This window comes from Erpetoichthys calabaricus, chromosome 4, assembly GCF_900747795.2.
Source record: "Erpetoichthys calabaricus chromosome 4, fErpCal1.3, whole genome shotgun sequence".
NCBI classification, from domain to species: domain Eukaryota; kingdom Metazoa; phylum Chordata; class Cladistia; order Polypteriformes; family Polypteridae; genus Erpetoichthys; species Erpetoichthys calabaricus.
In genome coordinates this window covers 253015389-253041554 of record NC_041397.2, presented here as the reverse complement: position 1 = coordinate 253041554, position 26166 = coordinate 253015389, and the positions used below count along the sequence as shown (strand labels likewise).

The 26166-nt window shown below is 37.2% G+C and overlaps 2 protein-coding genes across 2 annotated transcripts; one reads left to right on the top strand and one right to left on the bottom strand.

Annotated features, from left to right (window-relative positions):
• Positions 1 to 223: 223 nt before the first annotated feature.
• Positions 224 to 1654, top strand: lipt1 (lipoyltransferase 1). The gene has a single exon (XM_028800620.2). It carries the CDS (start codon positions 336 to 338, stop codon positions 1458 to 1460), a length of 1125 nt encoding a protein of 374 aa, XP_028656453.1. The 5' UTR covers positions 224 to 335; the 3' UTR covers positions 1461 to 1654.
• A 3593-nt stretch (positions 1655 to 5247) lies between these two features.
• On the bottom strand, positions 5248 to 24569 carry mitd1 (MIT, microtubule interacting and transport, domain containing 1). The gene is made up of 7 exons (XM_028800621.2): positions 24202 to 24569; positions 22181 to 22282; positions 21267 to 21403; positions 14606 to 14692; positions 10021 to 10136; positions 6333 to 6393; positions 5248 to 6196 (listed from the first exon to the last, which is right to left on the bottom strand). The coding sequence occupies exons 1-7, from the start codon at positions 24326 to 24328 to the stop codon at positions 6101 to 6103; spliced, it is 726 nt and encodes a 241-aa protein (XP_028656454.1). The 5' UTR covers positions 24329 to 24569; the 3' UTR covers positions 5248 to 6100.
• Positions 24570 to 26166: the final 1597 nt, after the last annotated feature.

Sequence of the window (26166 nt, the reverse complement as noted above, 5' to 3'; positions counted from 1 at the left end):
TCGATTTATTCACATTTTTTCAGGATGATTTATGTTTTTCGCGTATTGTTATACAATTTTATACAATCTTTGAAGTCTTAATAACAAACGTAAGATAAACTTAAGTTAAGAAAAAAACAAAGTCGACTGATAGTGAAGCGTTCAGTACTTGTTTGCGAATTTTGCTGCTGAGAAGCTCTGAGAAGGTGGGCGTGCTCTGATTTTCTTGTGCCCCGGATGAAGATACTCGAGTAGGCGGGTCTGAAAGTACTCCAAGATCATGCTGTCCAGAAGGTCTGGGATAAAGTTTGTATCACTATGAACTGATTCATTTAGGACTTCATGTAAGTAGGGCAATGTTCGTCGGTGTAGCACTTGCTGCCTTTAGCCGTAGTGCACAATGCTGTACATACGTGCGCTCCTGTTCTCGCACTGTCTTCACTCTGGGTCCCAGCCGAGGAGCTGTCCTCCGGTCTCTCTCAAGTGACGTTTATGAAAACCTGGCACTGGAAGACTGGCTCCATAATAATTTGGATTTGAGCGAAGAAGGCCACGCCCTCTTGCTCTGGCAGAACGCGCCGGCCGTGGTTATGGGTAGACACCAGAACCCCTGGCAAGAGTGCAACGTGGGTCTGCTCAGGGAAAAGGGGGTCCGGCTAGCCCGGCGTCTTAGCGGCGGAGGTACGGTGTACCACGACCTGGGCAACCTTAACATAACTTTCTTTACGTCCAGGAAAAGGTACCACAGGGCAAGAAACTTACAACTAGTGTGCAGCGCCCTGAAAGCCGTAAGCCCTCGGCTAGACGTGTGCGTCACCGATCGCTTTGACTTGCTGCTAAATGGTGACTTTAAGGTGTCCGGGACCGCAGCCAAGCTGGGAAGAACTTCAGCCTACCACCACTGCACATTACTGAGCAACACCGACAGACAAGCCCTGTCTGCTGTCTTGAAGAGCCCATATCAGGGCATCAGCAGTAATGCCACCAGCAGTGTGCCATCCACCGTTATGAACCTCACCGACCAAGACCCTGCGTTGACCTGCGAACTGCTTATAACGGCAATCGCACAGAAGTACGCCCACCAGTACTGCCTTGAGCCTGGTATTGCACTGCTCGACCCTACGGACGAGTACACTCTGCCCGGCATCAGGAGCGCGACACAGGAAATGCTTAGCTGGGAATGGGTGTTTGGGAAGACGCCCAAATTCGACGTCAGCGTGTCTCTCAATGTAGCTGATGCGATCGTGACTCTGTGCATGAACGTAAAAAATGGCATCATCGACTCGTGCTCTTTAGAGCTGCCTGCGAACTGGCCTTATTGGGAGGCAGGTGCGGAACTACAGTCCCTACTGACAGGGAGCCGCTTCTGTGCTGGCGATGCGAAGCTACTGAGCAGCGCTTTGTTGAGGAGCTGTCCACAGACTGATGGTGTGCAAGATCGGTGGCGCGACCTGTGCGAGCAGTTGGCCAGTCTCATGTGACACAGAGCGGCGCCCGTCACTGTCTCGTGGCAGAAAGTTTTTTGTTGTGGTTTAAATTGATCAAGTGTTCGTGGAGCATGTCATTTTGCATTTTATCCAAATTTGTCAGATAATAGGGGATAAAAAGAGGAAGACTGTTTTACAATCCCGAGTATCTCTATACAGCGCACTTAATAAATTGTAATTTGATGAGTCACTTTGTCATACTGCAAATAGCTTTGTAAATGGGTGTGTATATATATTTAAAAATCCTCCTGTTTTTGCATGGGGACATGGGAGAATTTGGCCAGGAGCAGCCTTACATTTAAGTTCACAACTAAGCTTAAATGCTACTTGCTGCACATTGACCCAGAAAGCGCCTTTATCTTGAGAATGTTACACAGTGGAACACCATGCAAATAGTTCAATTATTATTATCACGAAGCACAAGTAGGGAGAACAAGAAACCGTCTTGTCTGCAAATACCCTTTAACTGATAGTCACGACTGCCTTAAGTTAATTCAGATTTGATTTGCAGTTACCTTTAATTGTGGTAGTGTGCAACTTAGAACTTTTATTAGCAAAACTCACGAAGCACAAGTAGGGAGAACAAGAAACCGTCTTGTCTGCAAATACCCTTTAACTGATAGTCACGACTGCCTTAAGTTGATTCAGATTTGATTTGCAGTTACCTTTAATTGTGGTAGTGTGCAACTTAGAACTTTTAATATCAAAACCCAAATTGTATCTGTGTTTACATCTTCATAAACATGGGCACAAATATAATACTTGGAGACCACCTAGATTCTTACAAAAGTATAAGTGTAAAGTTTACAGTTTGTAAAGTAGTAGACTTGAAGAAGTAATGCTGAGCAAATAGCAACACTTGTCTTGAACCTTATCTCCATCCACTACAGAATTATGATTTAAATGCCCAATAATAACAGTGTTCATGCAACTAAAGGCAACATTGAGCTTGCTGCTCCTCTGGGATTAAAAATTTTCTTTAATCTGCAGAATATGCTCATTTTCTTTACCATGCAGGCAGAAATGATTTGGTGGGTTTTCAAATATATTAAGGTTTTTGGCTTCCTCTGCCACTTAGACAACATCCTGTTGCAGTGATAACATACTATGGGAATGATGGGAAATTCAAGGTTCTCAGTGGAATTGTTCTTGTGAATGCCCTTTAAAGAGGGAGCTAGCTCCCAGTGGGAAAATTTGGAGAAAACAATATTGAATTAGCCAGGTCTTGTCAAAATGGTGAATTCGTACCCCACACAATACTATAAATATAAATAACCATGTGATACAGAAGCGCTATTTTTGTGGCCATATATACCCTGTTGTATTTGGAGTAATGTGACATGCTTAATCCAGCTGGCTAGTTTTTTGTTATTTTTATGAACACAGTTACAGGGTATCATGAATATTTGATTGCTATGTGTGCAGATTGTGTCATCAACTAAATACAAACTAAAAATGCACAAGAACATTACAAACTAGGAAGGCAAGGTGTCAGAAGTGGCAACTCCAAAGTACCAGAACACTGCATATTAAGTACAGAATATATGACTAGCCGACTGAAGTCCAGTGACTAATCGAAGAAAATTAAAAGACATTTAAAGCCCTGTTGTCGAAATATGAGACACTGTTAAAAGCCTAAAGTTGTTGGGCTGAAAGAACATATTTTACAAAATATTTTTGTAAATATTATGCAAAATATTATTACCAAATACTGGTAATATCCAGTGGGTTCCTCTTTTCATTTTTATATTATACAGAATCATCTTCTTAAACTTATCAAAATTAGAAATTTCACATATTTCCTTGTTTCCATGGAACAGGCCAGTGTTCCCTGAATACTGAAAATTTGATTTTCAAGGACACAGGATAATGGTGTCCTAATGAAATTTACATGTAGCACATTTATGCCAGTTAAAGACTGTACATTTCATTATGTATTGATTGTAGAAATAATTGTTTTGTATTGTTTGAATTTATCTGAGCAGTAATATCTGTATAGAAGAGTACACTACAGATCTGTATTGAGAGTTTTGCTCACATGCATTCTTTTACGTTAAAAAAAAGACCACCTAATCTTGGTTCATACTTTCATGCCACTAAGCTTTTGCCTACTGCCAATCCAGTGATGTCTACTATACCAGGAAGCTGTGACCTTTCTTACTAACCATTATGACCATCATGATTTTATCAAGCTGTGCACTTCACTGAATCAGAACATCATAGTTGCTGAAGAACACGCAGAACTTCAGTGATGGATATGTTAAAACTTTCTTGGTCAGGGTATTTCTTTAGGTAGGTTATTGAAAATATTAGGCCCAAAGAGTCAAGTGTATGTTAAACATCAACAGTTTATACAGGCAATATCGGTCTATCTACACACATTCTTTAAAACATGACACTGTGATAATTGAACAGTTTACAGTTTGGATGCTTAAGTTGTGCCAGATAGTATTCAATGACAATTGTTGTATGTATAGCAACAAAAAACATCCATCCATGTATCTAGTACTGTTTACAGTACACTTACTCAATACGAATTATGATTACAGTGATGAAAAGGAAAAAAGGTGTCTATGACCTGGTTTTTGGTATAGTGACCCTAAACCCACTCATACACACACAACAGATGCCAAACAACACTCCAGCAGGTTTTTAGATTGTGGAAGGAAAACTACATGGCCAGAAAAACACTGAATCAATACACAAACTGAGATACAATCAGGAGACCCATGGTTGAAAGACTGTAAGGCTCCCCAGAGCAACATAATAACTCCTTATCACAAAATGCGGATTACACACATTTTTAAGGTAGGTAACATTCCTGAGACGAGGTGCCCTACACATAGTGAAGAAATACATATAAATATTGCATAAGTATACAGCCTTGCAATTTTGATACAAGGATACATAGTTTCAGAATAACTTACCTAAAAATAAATCGGGGGTAAAATAAGACTGCATTGTGAAACCAAATTTTAAAAATGAGCTAATTGCTCCATAAACTATGATGGATATCCTTTCCAACTCAAAGTAAAATGAATTCATTAAATTAACTAGAAGTAAATAAACAGCAGTGTGTGTCTGTTCAATAAGTGTCTCTAAAGAAGTCAGTAGCCCAGGGATACTTGATGAATAGGCTGGGAATTGTTGGAGCAACCTAATTTGGTAATTGTACTGACACAAGAATAGTTCAGTTTAGTAGGGTTTTTAGTCTGGGGATCAGAGAATCACTTCAGAGATTTTGTACACCAAATGTCCATGGCTCCAGTGGTTACAGAGCATCTAAGGCTGTAGTATACTGTACATCATATAGATGGCCATGTATAAAGTATATGATACTGCATTTTAAGAGGAACAGGTACACAGCTGTTGGCTGGGACACCAAGAAAAGAAAGGCTCCATTGTATGTACCTACCTCTGAAGCAGTATTCAATGTCAAGTTTCCTAGATAAAATTTGAAAATAATGCTAATACACCCAAGACTTTGTATAATATATCCTTACCCATACTTACTATTGAACCATTGCACTGCACCACACCAAATTTTCTATTTGTAGGGAACATGAATCCTGAATAAAATAATGTCAGATATCCCCCACCCAATTCCCCAATAAAATGTGTATAATGTGATTATTGGAGTAAATTCACATTAAAAAATGTTCTGCTTTCAAGTTCCAATTATGTTACCTATGTTCATGAACAAACATCTGGCTACAAATGATTTGATAGTAGGTCTTGCCTAGAAGGAAAGTATCGTTTGGCACAAAAAAATGTAATGTGTAATTAATAATCTTTATTTTATAAAATACAGTCACCTGTTGTTTAAAGCGGAAAAAAAAAAAAAAAATCACATTTCTTATTTCAAAACCAGTAGTCTGATACTTAACTTCTCTTAGTGAAAGTTTCATTTGTTACAGTAATGAAATGCTGAAGACCAACCCTCCATCACCATCTTTAATATTTACAGTCATATTCAAAAACCTACCTTATTTCCCCCTGGTGTCAGACCTAGAACTCTTTGGAAAACAGTCAAATACTTTTAAAGGATACATTTAAAATGTAGTAATCAATATATTATTTCCCACACTATTTGTTTTTGGATAAGAGAACCCTAAGATTTTGAAAAAGTCATTAAACTGTTTGATAATGTAAGAAAAAAAATCTTTATTTAATAAAATGTATTATATACACACTTTAATATCCTAATTTCAGTTAAAATCATTATTTTAAAAGCAATTACAGCATAAACCCAAAATAAATTAACTAAATTAGGCTCCCACCTGAATTGTTAAAATAAAAAGCCTCTGTGGTAGTAATTCCTAAGAAATCTTTCAGCAATGTACAGGCAAATGTGAAAGGCACAACCTACTCCAGAAAACAACAGTACATTTAAAATGCAAAAAATTGTCAAAATTGCATCATGTTGCTGTTTGAAGGGTAAAAATAAATGCATTTTACATTTAATAATTGTTTCAGTTTACTTTGTTTCACTTTATACAAGCTGATACATTTTGTGGTAACAGTCAAAATATCAAGTCATTAGTGTAGAAGTAACCTAAAAGCAGTATTTTGAGAATGGTGATTTTCATTCTGAAGAGTCTGACATATACATTACTTCTTCTATAGGCTCACTGTTACATTATTTTTGTGTGCTTCACATGAAACACATCTATAGTTGTCTCATGGCACTGTCTCAAGTCATAGTCACAATAGCCAACTGAAAAACGACCCTGTGGAATAAAAAAAAAAAAAAAAAAAAAAAAATATATATATATATATATATATATATATATATATATATATAGTGAATTACAATTGTACACTATGTTAATAAATGATCCGCCTAATCAAAAACACAACACCTACCTTAGGCTTCTTGAAATAGTCCAGTCCTCTTCCAATCTTTATGATCCAACCATTATTAAACCTAAGAAGTGGAAGATTTAAAATAAATAAATCAAATTCCAGTTCACTTGTGAATGAACAGCTGTGATGATAGACCGTGAGCGTGTATCCTTATTCACCTTATACATGATCTTGTACAACTATTTAGAAGCTTAAAATGTTTTCAGATGTTGCTGGATTTCAAATGATTGTCTTATATATCATTGCAATTAATATTTTTATTGTAAATTGAAATGTCTAGAAAAATACTTAAAAGGTATTTTTTCGTCAGATATATTAAGTCAAAAACTGAAAATCAGCTAATATTGAAGCCAGCCCTGTGCTCTGCTTGTTCTAATTACTTTAATAAGGATATCATTGCTTTTAACACTAGCCTGTACCTATGCAGCACTGTAGTTACCATTACATTTTCTGGATAAAACCTCATTTGTTAGCATTTGTTATACAGGTAATATAAAGGAAAAGTGTTAAATTAATGGGTAAAGTGCATTCTAAGGGAGTCACATATAAAACAAATTATTACTGGATTGATAATAAAAAATGGAAAATGCATCACACTGCCTAAATGATACCTAGAAAAGGGCAACTGTCAAAAATCTATTGAATAAGATAAATTTGGAGGAAAGTCATTTGGAATCCAGCGATCATCCTGAAAGACCTACAGAGTTCCACAAATTGTACCAGAAACATCAAGAGTGTGTGTTCTCATGAAATCTCAAATGTGTTGAAGTAGGTGGTTTCTTTTTGTGACAACTATAAAATGGATGTTTTTCAGCATCTATAACAGCAAGTGAAGTGGGAAGGGTGGTGAGGTGAGGATTGACAAGGAACCTAACATTTACTTACAGTACTGAAAATCCTGAAATGCTGGTACCATACCATTTTAAAATTTGGGTTTTTGAGTATACCGTGCAACACTACATTAATCCCGCTGAATGTCTGTGTCACAGTTTTGTAATGACAGTCTACAAGTCAGATGGCTGCCCCATAAATTTTAGTAAGGTAAAAAGTATCTAATCTACTATTTATTAAATAATAATACATTCTTTCACTGGTTCCAGTTATCTGATAAATTAGAAGTCCATAAATCAAAACACTATACAGAGTTCACCAAGAAATAAGATGATAAAAAATAATGTATATGTTACATTTTATCCAAGATAATTTTGAAAGCAAAGGTACAGAGGTTTACATCATTATGAAACACATCAACAAGGACAGTGGAATTCCCCGTGATATCTATAAAGCTTCCAGGTGCAAATGTAACAAGATGGAAGAGCCAGATGAAAATGTTAAGGGTCCTGCATGTTACAGCTCAGTTCAGTTCACAATAAATAAGTGTGAACTAATCAAAGACAACTGTGAAATACTAATGTTTTTGAGAAAACAACACATGTATACCAGACTGATAAAATTGTAACTGCAAATTACGTTATTCCATGTGTCAGAGGTCTCTGCCTTGCTGTGGCCACCATGAGAACAAGCAAAATGGTCACAACAATGAAATCTTTCATTGAAAAACACCTGTCTAAATTTGTATATATTGAGCGGTTACATCTGGCTGCCACTGTGGACCACAGATTGAATATCTCGCTCTCCACCAAAATTATTAACTACAAATAATTGTTCTGAACCACTAAACATGAGAAAAAACCCTTTTGCATTTATGTATACTCCAGTCTTCTCCACAACCACACAGGTATCAACATCAAAGGAGGCAACAATTCACCCAGCCTACCACGCCATACTGAGAAGTCTGATTCTTTCCTGTATTGGGAATAAGAGACCCAGTTGCTTTACTTGGCCCAGTTTATATGCCAATACCTAGCTATTCCTGCCTCATCTGCACCTGCAGAAGAAATTTTCAGTGTTTCAATCTTGTGACGTGAAATTTGAAAATGTAATGGTGATTCAGCGCAACAAAAAGTAAAACTCTATAAATGAAAGAAGATTCATGTATCTGAGAAAATAACACATTCTATTTCATGGTTTGAGGCATCATGGATTAAAAGCAAGCAAAGCAGTACCAATTTATACCACCTTATTAAGTAGTTTGCATTATTAAAAAAACATTTTTGTAATCATTTACTAGTATAAACAGTATATTCAATAATTTCAAGTTGTCAATTTTATTTAATTTACAATTCTTAATACATCTTACTAAAATAATATATTTAACCTTTTATTTTGCTATACAGTGGAACCTTGGTTCACGACCATAATTCCAATTTATGACCATCGTTCCAAACCTCTGGTCGTAAACCGATTTGGTTGTGAACCGAAGCAATTTCCCCCATAGGATTGTATGTAAATACAATTAATCTGTTCCAGACCGTACTAACTGCATGTAAATATATTTTTTTAAAAGATTTTTAAGCACAAATATAGTTAATTACACCATAGAATGCACAGTGTAATAGTAAACTAATGTAAAAACATTGAATAACACTGACACAAACACCCAGGCTCCCTGCTCAGCTGCACACGCAGGCTCACTCGCTCTCAGCTGCATGCGCTCTCTCTCATCAGCACACGAGCCTGCTCTCTCCCTCTCTCTCTCAGCAGCATGCGAGCCCTCTCTCTCTCTCTAACATTGCAGCAGTTTGCGCTATAGCCTTGCAACCCGATCACTGTATAAACATTTTTTTTAATGTGTTTTAAACACAGGGGAAAAAAAAGGAACATTTGAAAAATCTGTAATTTAATAAACCACCAAGAAAAGTAACATTGCAACAATGCACGCTACGAACCGATCGCTGGAAACAGAAATGAAAACAAAATCAAGCCCAGTACATTCTTTAACTGCCTTCCTACCTTAATGCGTCCAGATTTCTCTCTCGCACTGCCTGTGTGTCTGCATCTCTCTCACGCTGCCTGTGTGTGCGTCCAGCTCTCTCTCGCTGCCTGTGTGTGTGTGTGTGTGTGTGTGTCGCTCTCTCTCTCACTCGCTGCACAGGAAATGCACAGGGAGAGACTGAACATGTACAAACTGAAAGGGAAACTGGCTTGTTCGTATACCGAGTGTGTGGTCGTGAACCGAGGCAAAAGTTTGGCGAACTTTTTGGTCATAAACCGAGTTGTACGTGTACCGAGACGTTCGTGAGCTGAGGTTCCACTGTATATAGTTATAGAATGTTATATATAGTAACAAAATAACTAATCTCACATACATGCTAAGAAAAAACACAAAAAAGGAATCCTACAGAATTTCACTGAACTGACTAATTCCAATTCAACTCCAAGTCTGCTTTCTAAAGTTCTTTTTTTTTTTTTTTTTTAATTAATTTCAATACCAATTGGTTCAACTGGAATTAATGAGTTCATTCATGTACTAACCTTAACCCCGGCCTAACCCTCTAATAATGAGCAGGCAGGTAGAGAAATACATTGTCCAGAGAATTGGGCTTTAAAGGGTGCCATTTTAATTCTCACAATTGACTTACTGCATGACTCAGAGTATTTCACTTAGCATACCTGTGTTTTGATTAAAAATAATATTGATGAAAGCAATGTAATTCATCCTGATATTTAAGCAGTTTTGGACAAAAAGTCTGTCAAGTATAAAACTGGCCGATGCAAGACTGATCAACAACATTTATGTTTGTCTAGATGCACTATCTATTTTTGTAATATAAAAGCGCATGCTAACCGGATTTCCCTGTCATGAATTGTGGAAGAATATTCTGTAGTCAACACTATACCATGGACCTTTAGCGACTCCTCAATTTCATACAGGGCACTCTTCTGCTGGGAGGCATTTTCACCCTGATGAAAAAAAAAAAAACAAAACAAAATGAACTGTCACAATAGTAGGTAGAATTATTTTAACAGTTTAGTTACTATGGGTGAATTAACATTTTTACATGAAATTTCAAGCTCTCCTTGTATGTCCAATACAATCATTTTATCATTATTTTAAATATTAGAGTTGGTAACTAAAGAATATGAAGACCATTTCATGAGTGTGTAAACTATAACTGGTTTCTAATCCATTCTTCTTGCAATCAAAAATTTTACCAAGTGTGGTATTTGTTCCATCACATAGTGGAAAACAAAATACATCTATTGTTCATAGTCATTACCCCCTTAAAAGAATAACAGAATGAGCTTTACCATGTTAAATCAACAACAAAAAATATCACAAATACCCCAAGACAGTGGTCCTCAACCAGAGGGCCCACTAAACTTCCACAGGGGCTGTAATATGACTGAAAATAATTATAAAATAGCAGCAAAATACTTAAGTTACTTAAAATCAAGCCACAGCAGGGCTGTCAAACCCATCTTTTATTAAAGTGAACCACGTCATCAATTTTCAAAATATATTATAGACATTGCACAATGTCTGTCAGTTTTCTGAAAGCCCCCCTTTAAAGTGTGTTTTATTTGCAGATTTTATCTGTATATAGGTTAGTTTGATTTCATTTACATGCGGCATGAAAACACACCTCCAGTGTCCACATTGTGTCCAGATAAGAGATCAGATGGACTCTGCACATACAGCTATTTGGGGTTTAGTGGTCGCTTGTGTTAATTTGCTCAGCACAGTGCACCACAGATACTAACCTATAGTTAGAATGAGAACAGGCCGCTTGTAATGAAACAAGAAACAAAAATAAAAGGAACATGACTTGCCATATTACCATGAAGAACTTTTGTTTTATTCTGATGCCAAACATGTGACAGTTTCATGAAGGAGATGGTAGGTCAACTACACACATACCACTGCTACCACTGCACTCACTTTTAAAGCCACACAGATCTTCTGCAGTTTACCTGAATACTGCCAACACACTACACAATTCTCTTGTCTATTCTGGCAACTTGATATGTGGAGAGAAAACGCATTTGCATTTCCACTTGTGCTAAATGTGGCTATTGCTGATGGAAAAACACTCCAGTGCTGAATCCAGAGGAGAACCAAGCAGTTTATGTAATTAAGTTATGAAAAGATTTCTGCCCACACTGAGTCTGCATTTTAAAAATTACTTTTGATTTTTTTATTTACAGAACTACATAATCATTTTATGTGTGATTTAAAAAGTAACACTTAAGCCAGATGAATAATGAGCACCGTTTTTGTTATCAAAATATCTGTGGTGGCAAATCTGTATTTTGGTAAATCCTGGGGAGTTTATTTCTCAAAATTCTTACTTGATTTATGTTATGATTAAAAAATTTGGGGTCTAATTAAAATATCTTATTTAATAAAAGCATAAAGGCTGTTTTTGAAATGGCCTACTCATTTTATTATCTCTCTTATTACATAATTATTGTATAATAAAAAATCCTGGGACAAGACAAGACTTTTTAGCCTGGGACGAGACATGTCTTTTTCAGAGAGATACTTTCTCGTCCCGTGAGATGAGACTTTATGCCAAGAGATTTAACCACACCTGAGGCCGGAAATAAAAGACAAAGAGTAGATGACAAAGTAGAATGTCATAATGAATTCAAAAACATTGGTGTGATACACATGCAGAGCAGGTTAGAGATAATGAAAGTACTAAAATTCGAAAGTCTCAAAAAAATGATAGTAAAGATTAGTCACGGAACAGCAAAAAGAGATAGAATATATGGACATAGGTGATTTAACAGAAGTATGTACATATTGTTTGGCTTTAAACATTAAGTCAGAGACTTGTAGATCGCCTGATTAGTGTTGCCATCAGGGAAAAAGTAGTGTGTCTTCCCAATGAAGAGGCTTATCCGCAAGATTTAAAAGATTTGTTGTTTGGGGAAAGTCAAATCCATATATGCAAGCGGCAGAGATGTGAAGTGGCTGGTGCGTAGTGCAGGCTCTGGGGGAGGGGATTGGGGAGGTTGGGGAGCGAAGCCCCCTGGGGCTGTTAAAAAAACAAACGCAGTGTAATATCACTAGCACCAAATATGCTTCTGTTCATAAATGCAAGCTCAAAAAGAAAAATATCCTCAGCAAAAGTACAAGAGGGTAAATATCATGGCCTGTGTGGGGAGACCCTCACATATTCTTTTCAAGGAATAAAAGTTCAGAACTACTGCTCCAAGGTACAATGAAGTAAATGTGGAAAATATTTTTTGGAAGAAATGGTTACGGTGGCGCAGTGCTAGCGCTGCTGCCTCGCAGTTAGGAGACTCGAGTTTGCTTCCCGGGTCCACCCTGCGTGGAGTTTGCATGTTCTCCCTGTGTCTGCGTGGGTTTCCTCCCATAGTCTAAAGACATGCAGGTTAGGTGCTTGGTGTGTGGGTGTGCCCTGCAGTGGGCTGGCGCCCTGCCCTGGGATTGTTTCCTGCCTTGCGTCCTGTGTTGGCTGGGATTGGCTCCAGCAAATCCCTGTGACCCTGTAGTTAGGATACAGCAGGCTGGATAATGGTTGGTTGGTTTGTTGGTTACCTCTTACTTTCATTTTTTATTTATTGTTAAAAGCCAGTAGACATCCCTTTGTTTAAAATTCCAACCACTGTCTAAAACTTACCATCTCATTCTTGAAAAAAAAAAAAAAAAAAATCACTATTAGTTTAACTCTTTCACTTTAATCAAAGAGGATCTTTCCAATATTAAGAAGTTTAAAAAAATCTAGCACAACCTAGATTCTAATGTCTACGAACCACTAATGAATCTACATTCATATACAGAAGCAATCACCTACCTACAATAGTTTCACATACGATGGTTCTAACATTCTAACACAACTACTCCCTCTCTCTAGGACTTTCTCATACCACACAACTATCTCTAGAGTTTACTGAAAATAGTTTATTAAATAAAGTATTCAGTGAGAGGTAGTACTTTGGGCGAAAATGTCTTATTAATGAGAGAGGTCAGAGGAGAATGGCTAGACTTATTCAAACTAACAGAAATGCACTGAACACTCAAATAACAGCTCTTTACAACAGCGGTGTGTTTTGTGTTAATGGCACAGGCTGGTGGTGGCAAAGAAACAGTTTGGGTTATATGTTCTTGGCATATATAGTTCCTAGGTCATAATCCCATTAAGAAACTTTTTGAAGAAGCCGAATAGGAGCATGGTCGAATAAGTCAGCATAGAGCAAAATCCATAAAAAAATTTTCCAGCACCTTGTTGGTGTATTCCTCTAAGAATTCAAGCTGTTCTGGAGGCTAAAGCTTATCTTATAAGTAGTATAAAGTATATATGGCTTTATGAGAATAAATTAAAATATAAATATAGAAAATCACAGTGATGGGGACAAATTAACTTAAAAAAAAAGAGTAAAAAGAAAAAATAAACATAACTGTTGCAGATAAGTGTGAATATTGGTAAAAAGACTGAAAAAACATGCGCACACACCAATATATGCAAACATCAATATACTGTATAATTACTATAAAATTACAGTGGAACTGTTAATGGCACTATATAAAATAAAGACTGCTTGTTGACTAGAAAGTAAGTCTAAAAAAGAACAAACATGTCATGTTTGTGACAGTTGTGTGTACAACACATTTACAAATGTACCTACATCATTTAGGAATACAGTTAAGCTGCCCTATGATGGACTGCTGGGATATGATTTGACTCCAGGGACTTTGACCTGTAGTAAGAGAGTGTGGCAGTGAATTGATAAGAGTCAACAAAAATGACCAAAAACAAAATTAATACAACAGTCTAAATTTCAAGGAGGAAAAACAAATATCTTTACAAACTGAACTCAGATTTTAGCAGAAGTATCTTAGTGGGTTTCAGGAGATACTGTTTTTAATAATAATCATAATCCTAATTGATTGCTTATTCAGTACTAATTAAGTGCTTTTTCCATGTTCAAATCCTGGTCATATCCGTGAAGAACCTGCTCAAGTACACGCAAAAAACATTCAGATTAGGCTGACTGGCACCATGTTAGTGTTTGCATGATTGTGCCCTGAAATGAACAGGCATCCTTCCCAGGAATGGTCCCTGCATTTTGTGAAAAACTGCAACTAATAAACTTTTGATCATGCCATCACAAATAAATGTATAGGTAAAAGTATACTATATAATTAAAATATTTATCATATAGTGTTTTCTTGTATTAAGGAATGCCTAACCCATAAAAAAGGCTTTCAAGCTACTGCAAAATTCTAAAGTATAACTGTAACGTGAATTTTCCATTTTAAATAAGCTCTAATGGATATACACTATATTTGAAATGTTTAGCTACAGTTGACAATGAAGTGGTTAAAACTGAGTTTGCCTACTCTTGCAGAAAGAAGCTACTATGTCATCTATAAATATGACTTATGTAAATGAACATACCTCATCTAGGGATGTAAGCAGACGGATGGTTTTCACTTTACAAGAAGCTTTGAGAAGCATCTCACAAAATCTTAAGAAGTTGTACAGCTGAAAAATATGCAAATGTATATCACATATAAAAATCAAAACAATTAGAAAATGCCAAACATTTTCTTATATTAATTTTCCATTTAATAAATGTGCTACATAACGTTGGAATCCTGCTGTATAAAAGAAGAAGTATTAGATAATTAGATTAGATAATAGGTAATTTCTAAAGATGAGAAAAAGAAAGAAGAAAGAGTGGGAATGCTAGGTAAAACTGATCATTATTCATTTGTTATTGATAATTCCTCTGTCTCCCCTTCCCCACAGGTTAAGAGTCTGGGTGTCGTCCTTGACAGTACGTTGTCCATACAGTCCCACATCAATAACATCTCCCGGTCTGCATATTTCCACTTGCGTAACATTAATCGTATTCGCCCCTCCCTCACTCCCCACACCACTGCTATCCTTGTTCATAGCCTTGTCACTTCTCGTCTGGATTATTGCAATTCCCTTTTCTTTGGTCTTTCTCACAAATCTCTTTATAAGCTTCAACTGGTCCAGAATTCAGCTGCCCGCATCATTACTAGAACCCCCTCTATTTACCATATCATTCCCGTTTTGTAGCAGCTTCATTGGCTTCCAGTTCAGTTCCGAATTCAATTCAAAATTCTACTACTAACTTTTAAGGCTCTCCAAAACCTTGCCCCTCCATATCTGTCTGAACTCCTCCATGTTGCCATACCCTCTCGTACCATTAGATCCTCTTCCTCCATCCACTTGACTGTCCCCTTTGTCCGTCTTACCACCAGCAACTGAATGCTCTGCTCCCCAGCTTAGGAACTCACTACCATCTGAGCTTAGAAATATTGAATCACTAGCCAACCCGCGGCGTAGCATACACTGCATAATCACGCCGCTTATTTAATGATTTTTAAGCACAGGGAAAAACAATGAACATTTGAAAATTCCGTAATTTAATAAACCACCAAGAATCTGCTGATTTCTTAGTCATCGTTCAGTACGAACTGCCTGCTCATGTGCCCGCCCCCAACCCCTCACCTGAGGCGCTGTGATCTGTGTACAGTCCACATGCACCTGTGAGTTATGTTGACTGTTCATTTTCCAAACACCGCCGCATTCGCTTTTTGTCTCTGCTACAGTCCACTTGCACCTCTGAGCCACGTTGACTTTTCATTGTTCTTTGCGGTTCTGGCTGCCAAGTCACCCGACCATGGTAGTAGCGTATGGGGGGGAGTTTTGGTGTATGGGGCGTAAGTGGGGTGTACAAAGGGCAATGACGTAATCAGTGCGAGCGTATGACCTGCACTTAGTGGGAATTCCTCGTTCGTGGGGAACAATTGCAAGCTCCGGTCTCCATCATGAATGGGGTTCAATGGCTTACCCACGCCTCTCTGCGCCGGGTAGACACACGTTGATCCATTCAGTGTAGCGCACGTTCAGTACCGGACATCCAAGGGCATCACAGACCTGTTAATGCTCAATCTCACGTGGCTGAAAGCCACTTGTCCCTCTAAGAAGTTGGACGCTGACTGCTGTTGGGTCACGTAACTATTTAGCAGGCGCGAGTCTCGTTCGTTTTCGGAATTAACCAGACAAATCGCTCCACCAACTAAGAACGGCCATGCACCACCACCCACAGAATCGAGAAAGAGCTATCAATCCTCTCCGTGTCCGGGCTGGGTGAGGTTTCCCGTGTTGAGTCAAATTAAGCGAAAGGCTCCACACCTGGTCACGCCCTTCCGTCAATTCCTTTAAGTTTCAGCTTTGCACCCTTACTCCCCCCGGAACCCAAAGACTTTGGTTACCCGGTTGGCTGCCCGGCGGGTCATGGGAATGACGCCGCTGGATCGCCAGTCTGCATTGTTTATGGTCGGAACCACAACGATATTTGACCGTCTTCGAACCTCCGACTTTCGTTCTTGATTAATGAAAACATTCCTGGCAAATGCTTTTGCTCTTGCTCGAATTGTTTGCGGCCGTGGCTCTGTCGTGCATGTGCCATGGTCGGCCGCTTAATGAATTGTTGGTGCCCTTGGCTCTGTGAGTTGGTGGCCTATCCCATGGTCTTAGAGTTGGTGGGCGTGGCTCTGTGAGTTGTCGTCGTATCCCATCATCTTAGCGTTGGTGGGCGGGTCTCTGCGAGTTGGCGGGCATGGCTATATCATGCATATCCCATGGTTGTCTTGCCTGTTCTGTCAACTTAGTGAATTATATATACAGATTTTCACTTTTCAAATCTAAACTTAAAACTCGTTTAAGACTGCTTTTTCTCATTGATTACAATTGCTCTGTCTGATTTTAACTTTTGTATTTTACTTTTGTTTATAATCTGTGTTTTGTCTATTGTTCAGTGTCCTTCGAGTGTTTAGAAAGGCACCTACAAATAAAATGTATTATTATTATTAAAACCTGAGGGGAATAGGGTGCCAACAGCAATCAATTGGAAGAACAGACAGTCAGCGTGTCTAAATTATCCTAAAAAAAACACCACACACACACACACACACACACACACAAAATACTTTACTTTTTTTAAATACTTTTTACTAAGAAATGCTACAAAAAATAAATAGAAAAGCTAAACTAAACAGATGTTGTAGTGGTTTATCATGCTTAGCAATAATAGTGTTAAATGCACTAGGCTACAGGTTCCCTGTGGTATTTTAGCATCCATATTCCACGGGGCTTCTGCAGCACACCAATCAAATTAATTATATTCTATGGCCCTAGTCATATCACTGAGGAAAAACACAATGTGTATTAAAAAAATAACATGCTGCATTCTGTCCGTACATTTGCACATGAAAGGGGCCAACTTAAACTAAGGAAGATGTGAAAAAAACATATCATGTGTGTTTTTAGCATCTAATCTCACAACACAGTAAACTTGTCCCTTGCCATTCCCTATCAACCTCTTTACCCTGATCTCTGCAAAAGAGGCAGAGAATATGCACACTGCTAGGTGCTGTGGTGGAAAGTCTGTGGTTGTATTCTGTGAGCCTGTGCTGTCTGCTGAGACTAGAGCTCTCTCCCGAGTCCTGACCTTAAATATGCAAGCAAGGTAGTAGACTTTCATTAATCAACAATAGAATTTTTTTTCTGTGACCATTTGATCAAATATTTGGGCACATTCTCTGCTAATATATATTTTACATGGAGCATAATTTTGTGCCAGTGATGTCACTCATAGCACTGCTGAAGTTGAGACAGTAATGACTACACTGCTGGGCGGCATTCAGTGGAATCACATCTGATAGAATTTTGTTTGTCTTATGCTGTCTACCAGACTTAATAGTATAATCTATTAATTATTTTTCTAAATTATTAATATTTAGAAGATTTAATTACAATTTATGAAAACTAGATATGTATTTTTCTATGAAACAGTTGCATGGTATACTGAGTATTTATTTTATATTGAATTTTAATGGATATGCACTAGCTATATGGCACTGAATGCAAACAGGCATTGTAAATGTAAATGATTCTAATTCACACAAACCTTACATAGAAATGCAGTCTATTTTAATCCATGCTGTACTACATACAGCAAGTCTTTACACTATAAAAAATGTGGTAAGAGAGTAAAATCAGAAATTGGGGAAATACTCCTCATTCTACAAATAGTATACATGGGAATTAATGCAGAAATTTAAGTTGGAGCAGAGTGTGACAAATATGTCACTGAATACGATATAAAAATTAATCTAATTAGACAAAGAAAATACAGTTTTTCAAGATTTTTATTACTGATTTCTAAACGTTTTTTTTTTTTACTGGAAGGTTTGGTCATACCTCTGCTTTACTTCTGCTATCTATTACTTGCTCCAAACATACACGGAAGCTTTTATGTTATTTTGTATTTTTTTTTCTCCAAAAAAAAAATTTAATAATTATTAACTACAACCATGAATATTAAAATGGCTGATTTTGCTTTTAGGAACAGCAGACTATAGGTTTTGGCATGACAAATGTTGCATATTGCTATTTTACTGCTGTGGATATTCATGAAAAAAATGTCTGCGTAGCCTACTCTTTGCCAAATATACCTCATAATATTCAGTTAGTAGTCATGCTTTCTCTGGCATATACTGTACTTAAAATTTCATCATATCTGTCCAAAATATCAGAAATAATCTTTTCTTTAAATGTGATACCACTATTTTTTTTTTTTTAATTCAGTATTAGCCAATACCAGTATGATAACTGCTTTTTCTTACCTAAAAAATAAAAACACCTTGAGGCTTTTGCGGCATTTTTTAAAATACAAAAAAAATGTTATATGTAATATAATGCATCCATCCAAAGTTAAACCTTTTGAACCCCGGCATGCTCTTTTAAGCTAAATTCCTTTAATGAAACTGATCTACCTGACCTCCAGAGAATAATTTCTCAAACAACTTCCAATTGTGTCCTTGACCCAGTCCCAACAGACTTTTTTTTAAAGTCTCTAATGTGCTTATTGATAGTGTACATAGCATAATTAATTTGTCATTAGATACAGGGGTCTTCCCAGACTGTCTAAAGACTGAAATAAGTAAACCTCTACAAGAAAAATAATCTTGACTCCTCTGACTTTGACAACTGTAGACCAATTTCTAACCTGAATTTCTTAAGCAAAATCTTAGAAAACCCCATTTTTAAGCATTTAAATTACTACTTGAACAAACATTATATTACTGATAAGTTTCAGAACAAATCACACAGTACAGAAACTGCACTGCTTAAAGTAGTAAATGACTTGTGTATAAGTGCATACAGAGGCACCATATCTGTTCTTGTCCTTTTAGATTTGAGTGCAGCATTTGACACCATAGACCACAGTATCCTTATAAATCTCCTTAGACAATGGGTGGACCTCTCTGGCAGTGTCCTAAATTGGTTTCAGTCCTAATTAACAGGTAGAAAGTTCTTTGTTAGTTGTGGCGATTATATTTTGGTATATTGTATATGGAATATGTCACGGATCTATATTGTGTGTGCCGAGTTTTTCAATCTACTGTACATCCTTCTATTAGGCCAGATTATTTCGAAACACAGGGTGAACTACTACAGCCATGCTGGCGATACATAGCTTTATTTATCTATAGTGCCTGATGATCCTAATGTTCCAATATCTTGCTAGTATTTCAGAATGGATGATTAGCAACTTTCTCAAACTAAAAAAATGAAAAAACAAATATTAGCGGTTGGCAAGAATGGAAATAATGAGGAATTAGCAATAAACGTAATCACTTAGTATTAAAAGTCTATGCAGAGGTAAAGAATTTAGGTGTAATCATGGACTCTGACGTAAACTTTAAATCACACATTAACCACATAACTAGGACTGCATTTTTCCACTTAATGGGGCATTGAAAAAGTTAGGCCACTTGAAATTAGTTCACATTTTTGTTTTTAATTGACTAGATTACAGTAATGCACTCCTACTAGGACTAGCTAAGAAAGACATAAATCGATTGGAATTAGTGCAGAATGCAGCAGCAAGAATCTTAACTAGAAAAAGAAAATCTGAGCACATCTTACCAGTTTTATCACTGTTATATTGGTTACCCATGTTCTTTAGAATTGATTTTAAAATACTGCTTATTGTACGTATATAAAGCTCTGAATAATCTTGTCTCTTCCTACATCTTTGAATGCATGTCCCCCTACACTCCAAATCATAACTTCAGATCTTCTAATGACAGTCTGCTTATTATTTCAGCATAAAAGGCATCATGGGGCAGCCTTTTGCTATTATGTAATAAAAATCTGGAATAATTTACCAATGGAGATCCAACAGTTTAATACTGTGGAACATTTTTAAAAACCTATTACAAATTCCACTTTTTCAATGTGGCTTTTTTGTAGCTACGTTTTAGTTGTACTCCTAATAGAATATATATATGCATATAATTAGTACATCCTTCAGGGATTTGCAAACTTTACTAATCTCCGCTTTCCTCTGCTTTCGTTTCTGGTTCTTCTGTTGAAGCGTTTTGTGCCAGCACCACTTGATCGAGGCACTGTCCAACCATGTGTGATGCTCAAATAAAGGCAAGTGCCCCAGCCGCCCATAAGACCCACTTCATCAAATCCTCTAGGATTAACCACATGTATTGTAGGTTACTTAGAATGCCCAGTGGGGGCTGTGTGATGTTTTGGCCTTGGAACCCATGCAGAACAGGAGTTTTGTTGGTTTTTATGTCCTCATGGTCATCTGAACTTATCATTGTACTCATTTGTAGAGACTTATTATATTGTATAAAAGGACACTACTTTTCCACTAAGTATATACAGTACCTATGTTGTGTAAGCTCATATGGATTTTAATTATTATTATTCTTACCTAATTTAATTTGTTTTTCTTTTCTTGTAACTATCTCTTTGGCATCATGTAAAGCACTTTGAGCTACATTCTTTGTATGAAAATGTGTTATAGAAATAAAATGTTACAGCTGTTGTAAAAGTAACACATATGTGACAATGCTCTAAATCAGGGCAACATTTCTATGTTTTTATATATTTGTGTCTGATTTCTATTTTAAAATACTACCCCTGTCTCCATAAACAGGAGTAAGAATTCTAAAAGTTAATGAGATGGTCTGAGATGCCAAAACTTGTTTCTCACCTGGTGAATGGACCTGATATACGGATCCTCCACATACACTTCAGTCAGGTTTTCACTGATATATGGTTTAAAGACTCTCTCAAAACTGTAGCCTGTGTCATTCTCTTTAATTTTGATCTGCTCATGGTACTTCCCCTCTGAAACAGACAAAAATATGCAAAAGGATTTGCATTGTATGTTACTATACAGACTTTTAGACCAAAGTATCTATAAAAATCCTCACGGGTGAAATTTATTCTCTCTTTTAAGAACAAAAGCTTGCTTTTTTTCTTCAATTTTCCTTATTAAAAATTAATCTACACAACAAAGCAGGAGAAGTGGTTTAAAGAAAATATAGATGATCAGGTAGATAAGAAATGCTTTGTGGAAATTGCAAGGGAATAGCAGTGTCCACTGTGGTAGGTAATGCTATACATTAAAGGTATAAGCTTAAATTTAAAATGTCTTTGTTGTAAATAATAACAATAGCTTAAAAATGTTTAAAAACTTATTCACCCATTCATCCATTTTTCAAATGTTCTTGTTACATTACAAGGTGGCAGGGACCTCAAAGCCTTCACTGACAGTATCAGGCTCAAGACAGGAATATAGTCATATAGTCAGCAACACATATAGTCATATACCTCTCCATTACCATATAATCAAGAACACATTTCTAGAGCTGGGGACCGCAACAGGCTAACATCAATTTACAATTGCCAATTAAACTAACATGCAGATCTTTGGTAAATGTAAAGAATATTTAAATACCCAAAGAAAAGACCACACAGATATGAGGAGAATGTGCAAACTAAATGCAGACAGTGTCAGGGCCTGAATTTGAGGCAACAATACTATTAATTGTGCCATCAGGTTGACCAGTCCCAGCTACCACTTAAAAATTCCCAAAAATTAAGAATGACATGGCAAATTACCTTCTTTATCCTGATTAACACGCTTCTTAATCAACTCTGCTCTGTTCATGTACTGATCAATCTTTTCTCTGTATGCAGTCTTTTTGGATTCATCTTTTGTGACTGTAATGACAAGAATTGCATTGATACCTTAATAATAAAAATATAGACTGCAATAGTAAGGCCAAGAGATTGCACATTACAAGTTCCAAGCTCAATTTCTTTATAAATATTGGGTTGTTTTTTTTAAGAACACCTTTATGTGATTTCATAACTAACTATGATTTTGGCTGTATTACAGAATCAATGATGGCCTGAAGTGGACACAACACATTTGAGCCATTGTAAAGGTGATTCACCAACACCTTTATTTTCTCAGATACAGCCTGGATGTGTTTAGTAACTACAACAAGTGCATGGTGGAGTCCACATTCACTCCCTGCTTAACATCCTGGTGAGGCACCTGCCCAGCTCAGGAGTGCAAACAGTCAGCTCAGTACTTCTGGCACACAGCTGCCTTCTTTTCAGGATACACTTAATATAAGCAGTCTTAAAATGCAAAACTGTATTACAGTATTAAAGACTTTAGGCATCCTGAACACACATTTTTCTTCCTCCCTTCATCAAGCAAACGATACCAGACCATAACCATTTGCACCACTAAATTATGTTTACAGTATTACAGTACATAAGGTTACCTTAAAGCCACTGATATGGATCACTATGTGAATATTTCTAGTAACCCTGTAAAAGAATATAAACTAAGATCAGTGTGGCTATAATTTAGAAACACAAAATGTTTTACAATTGGCTTTGTAAGGTATTTGATCCTAACTGCTCACATGTGCTCCCTGAAGTGATCTGCAAACCGTCATCCTTCCATCAATGCCTGTGAGTGAGGGAATTTTCTAGAAAAATGCAGTAAATATGAATTTTGGTTTGGAATGAATATCATTGTTTAATACTACATTTTTCAGAGGGATCAGATAAAATGGTATTGTTAGTGACACACAGTGTTTGCAAGTGATACAGCTGTTCCTGTCACCTCTGAATGTGCCTAATTGGGGAATTTGACCTACTGGGAAGAACAAGTTGGGTGGTCAGCAGAAGGAGATGAAGGGAGGATTTGGGGAAAAACGGCTCCTGCAGAAGGATTTCACTGCAGGAAAAAGTCATATTTTTTATCTGTCAGAAGGATAGAATGTTAGTGTGGAAAGATAGTACCAGTGTAAAGAAGGCGGCATTATCAAGTTCTTAGACAGTGTACATCAAGCGTGGAACAGAGATGAACCACCATGAATACTGTCCACACGAGTTGTACCAGCAAACCAATTTCTAGAACACCATCACATGACATCAAAGAATGCAAGCATCTTGTAGGTTGATCAGGACTGGAAAATAGATATGGACTTTGAAAATAAGCTTGTTGTTTATCCCAGACATTGTGAGCATAACAGTTGCTGTGCAATTGACAGTAGCATGGGAAGATAATGTTAAAGAAGCTAATGAATGAAAAAGACCAAATACTATAATCTGGCAACTAAAGCCACAAAGAATGTCTGGAAGACCACGATTTTCCCAGTGGAAGTGAGATGCGAGTATTTTTGCTACATCTATGTCTGTCACTTTGAAGAAAATGGGGAGTAAGGGTTGCTTCCTTCAACAAGCAGGTCAAGTAAACTGTTAACTTTCTGTACAAACTCTGAATGAGAGATTGCTTTACAAAACTGCGGGAATGTGTAATAGCTATTAAACGTGCCCAAATGCATGGGGTCAAAATGTGCAAAATATTACATTACAGGAGAAGACGGTGTATCTACTCTAAAAACGTGGAAGCATTTTCTTAGATTTTTAAACATAAAGAGCATTTTACCCTTGAAAGACATAAACATATAAAAAGATGTTTGTATGCTTGAACTCAAAAACAAATCCGTATCTCGCCCATAACAATTCCCAATACTGGGAGCTTAACAAGATCCTGTCTAGAACAGGCAGCCTAGCTTAGCAGGTATGTGTCATACCTACAAAAAAAGTTTGTTCACCTTTTAGGACGTTCAGCAGTATCTGGATTCCCTCCTGATAACAAATAAGTGACTCCTGAAACCTCGAGCACGTGTCCATTTCCACGGCTCTCTTCAGCACTGTCACGGCGGCATCTTCCAGCGACATTCGTGAAAAAAGCCAAGAAACCTAAACACTCGGAAACTCGATCCTAGCATTCGTTAGTTCCCGTCAACCTGTAGTTTAAGCAGCGGTGCCAAACAACGACATGTTTTCAAATAAGTGAGAAATGATAAAAAAAGGAGAACGTGTAAAAATGAAAAATAAAGAAAAGCACATAAAAAAGACACCACCACAGCCTTCTTCCTTGTAGACGCAAGCAGAACGCGACAAACTCTGCAGTATCACAGCTGCGCAGGTTTGTGTCTGTCCTCGGCTCCGGCCAATAGCAACTTTAGAGAAGAACGGGAAGTATGGAAGGGGCGGAGACAGATACGCCCATGTAACGTTTTCCTTGTTTGCACGGTCAGTTGTGGACGGGTCGGTTTACTATAGTATATCTGTGCAGTTCTTAATGCTGCTATTAGTTTCAAACAATGCGGAATTCACACTGAGCGAAAGGGGAAACATTCACAATAGAATGAGACTGTCTTTGCTAACCCCAAAACCTATTTAAAATTATTCGATGCATCATTGTTCAAATTAATTTGGAAAACAAGACAAAAACATAAAAATAATCACCATAATTAAACGATACTTAAAAGGGGGTTAATGTTCCTAATGTCCACTATATAATGTCTTGTTTTTAAAATAACTGAATCAGGAAATGCATGGGACAGCACCTTATAGTTTTTTATTCCAAATTTATTTTTTAAGTATGGCGGCCAGGACTTCTTAATTATCTTGTGATTTTAAATACAGCAAATTACCTATCCACTTATCTAATTTAGTTTTGGAAAATTACTTTTAAGCACACTTTTTCAGTTCATTCAGCTCTTATCTAGATCTGCTTTGTGTCAGGCATTTTTAATGAAGGATGTTTTTTCTACTGTTACCAAAATTTATAGACCATTATAATATTTTAGTTAAATGCAAAGATTTCTTTTAGGTTATTTATTCAATTCCCAGTAATTGTATTACTTATGAAGTCACATTGCATGTATTCTCAGATAAAGAAAAAGGTTCCAACTCTTTCAATAAACGGTGTTCCGTCTTCTGCGGTGGGTTGGCACCCTGCCCAGGATTGGTTCCCTGTCTTGTGCCCTGTGTTGGCTGGGATTGGCTCCAGCAGACCCCCGTGACCCTGTGTTTGGATTCAGCGGGTTGGAAAATGGATGGATGGATGGTGTTCTGTCTTTTAATGCCCCCATTAAATGGAGCTCCACAATTGAGTGCATAATTTGGAAAATGGCATGGTCTGTATCATATTTTTTTTTAACCATGTAAGTTTAAGGAAATCCACTTCAAAATCATAAATAACATTTACCGCACTAATTAATTAATTCTTATGCATAATATTAATATATTCCCAGTGTATTTTTTTGTACAGATAAAGATGTTCTAAAATATATTAGAATTATATACTTGTATTACTTTCTAGAATGACCAAAAAATCTATCCCACTAATGTAGAGTACAAATTGTACTCTGCAGTTTGTATGGCCCCCACATGCTTGTATGCATGCCTGACAATGTCAGGACATTCTCCTAATAAGACGACGGATGGTGTCCTGGGGGATCTCCACCCAGATCTGAACCAGGGCATCATTTATGCTCCTGGACAGTCTGAGGTGCAACCTGGCAGCGTCGGATGGATCAAAACATAATGTCCCTGAGGTGTTCTATTGGATTTAGATCAGGCGAGCGTGGGGGCCAGTCAATGGTATCAATTCCTTCATCCTCCAGGAACTGCCTGCATACTCTCGCCACCTGAGGCAGGGCATTGTCATGCACCAGGAGGAACCCAGAACCCACTGCACCAGCATAGGGTCTGACAATGGGTCCAAG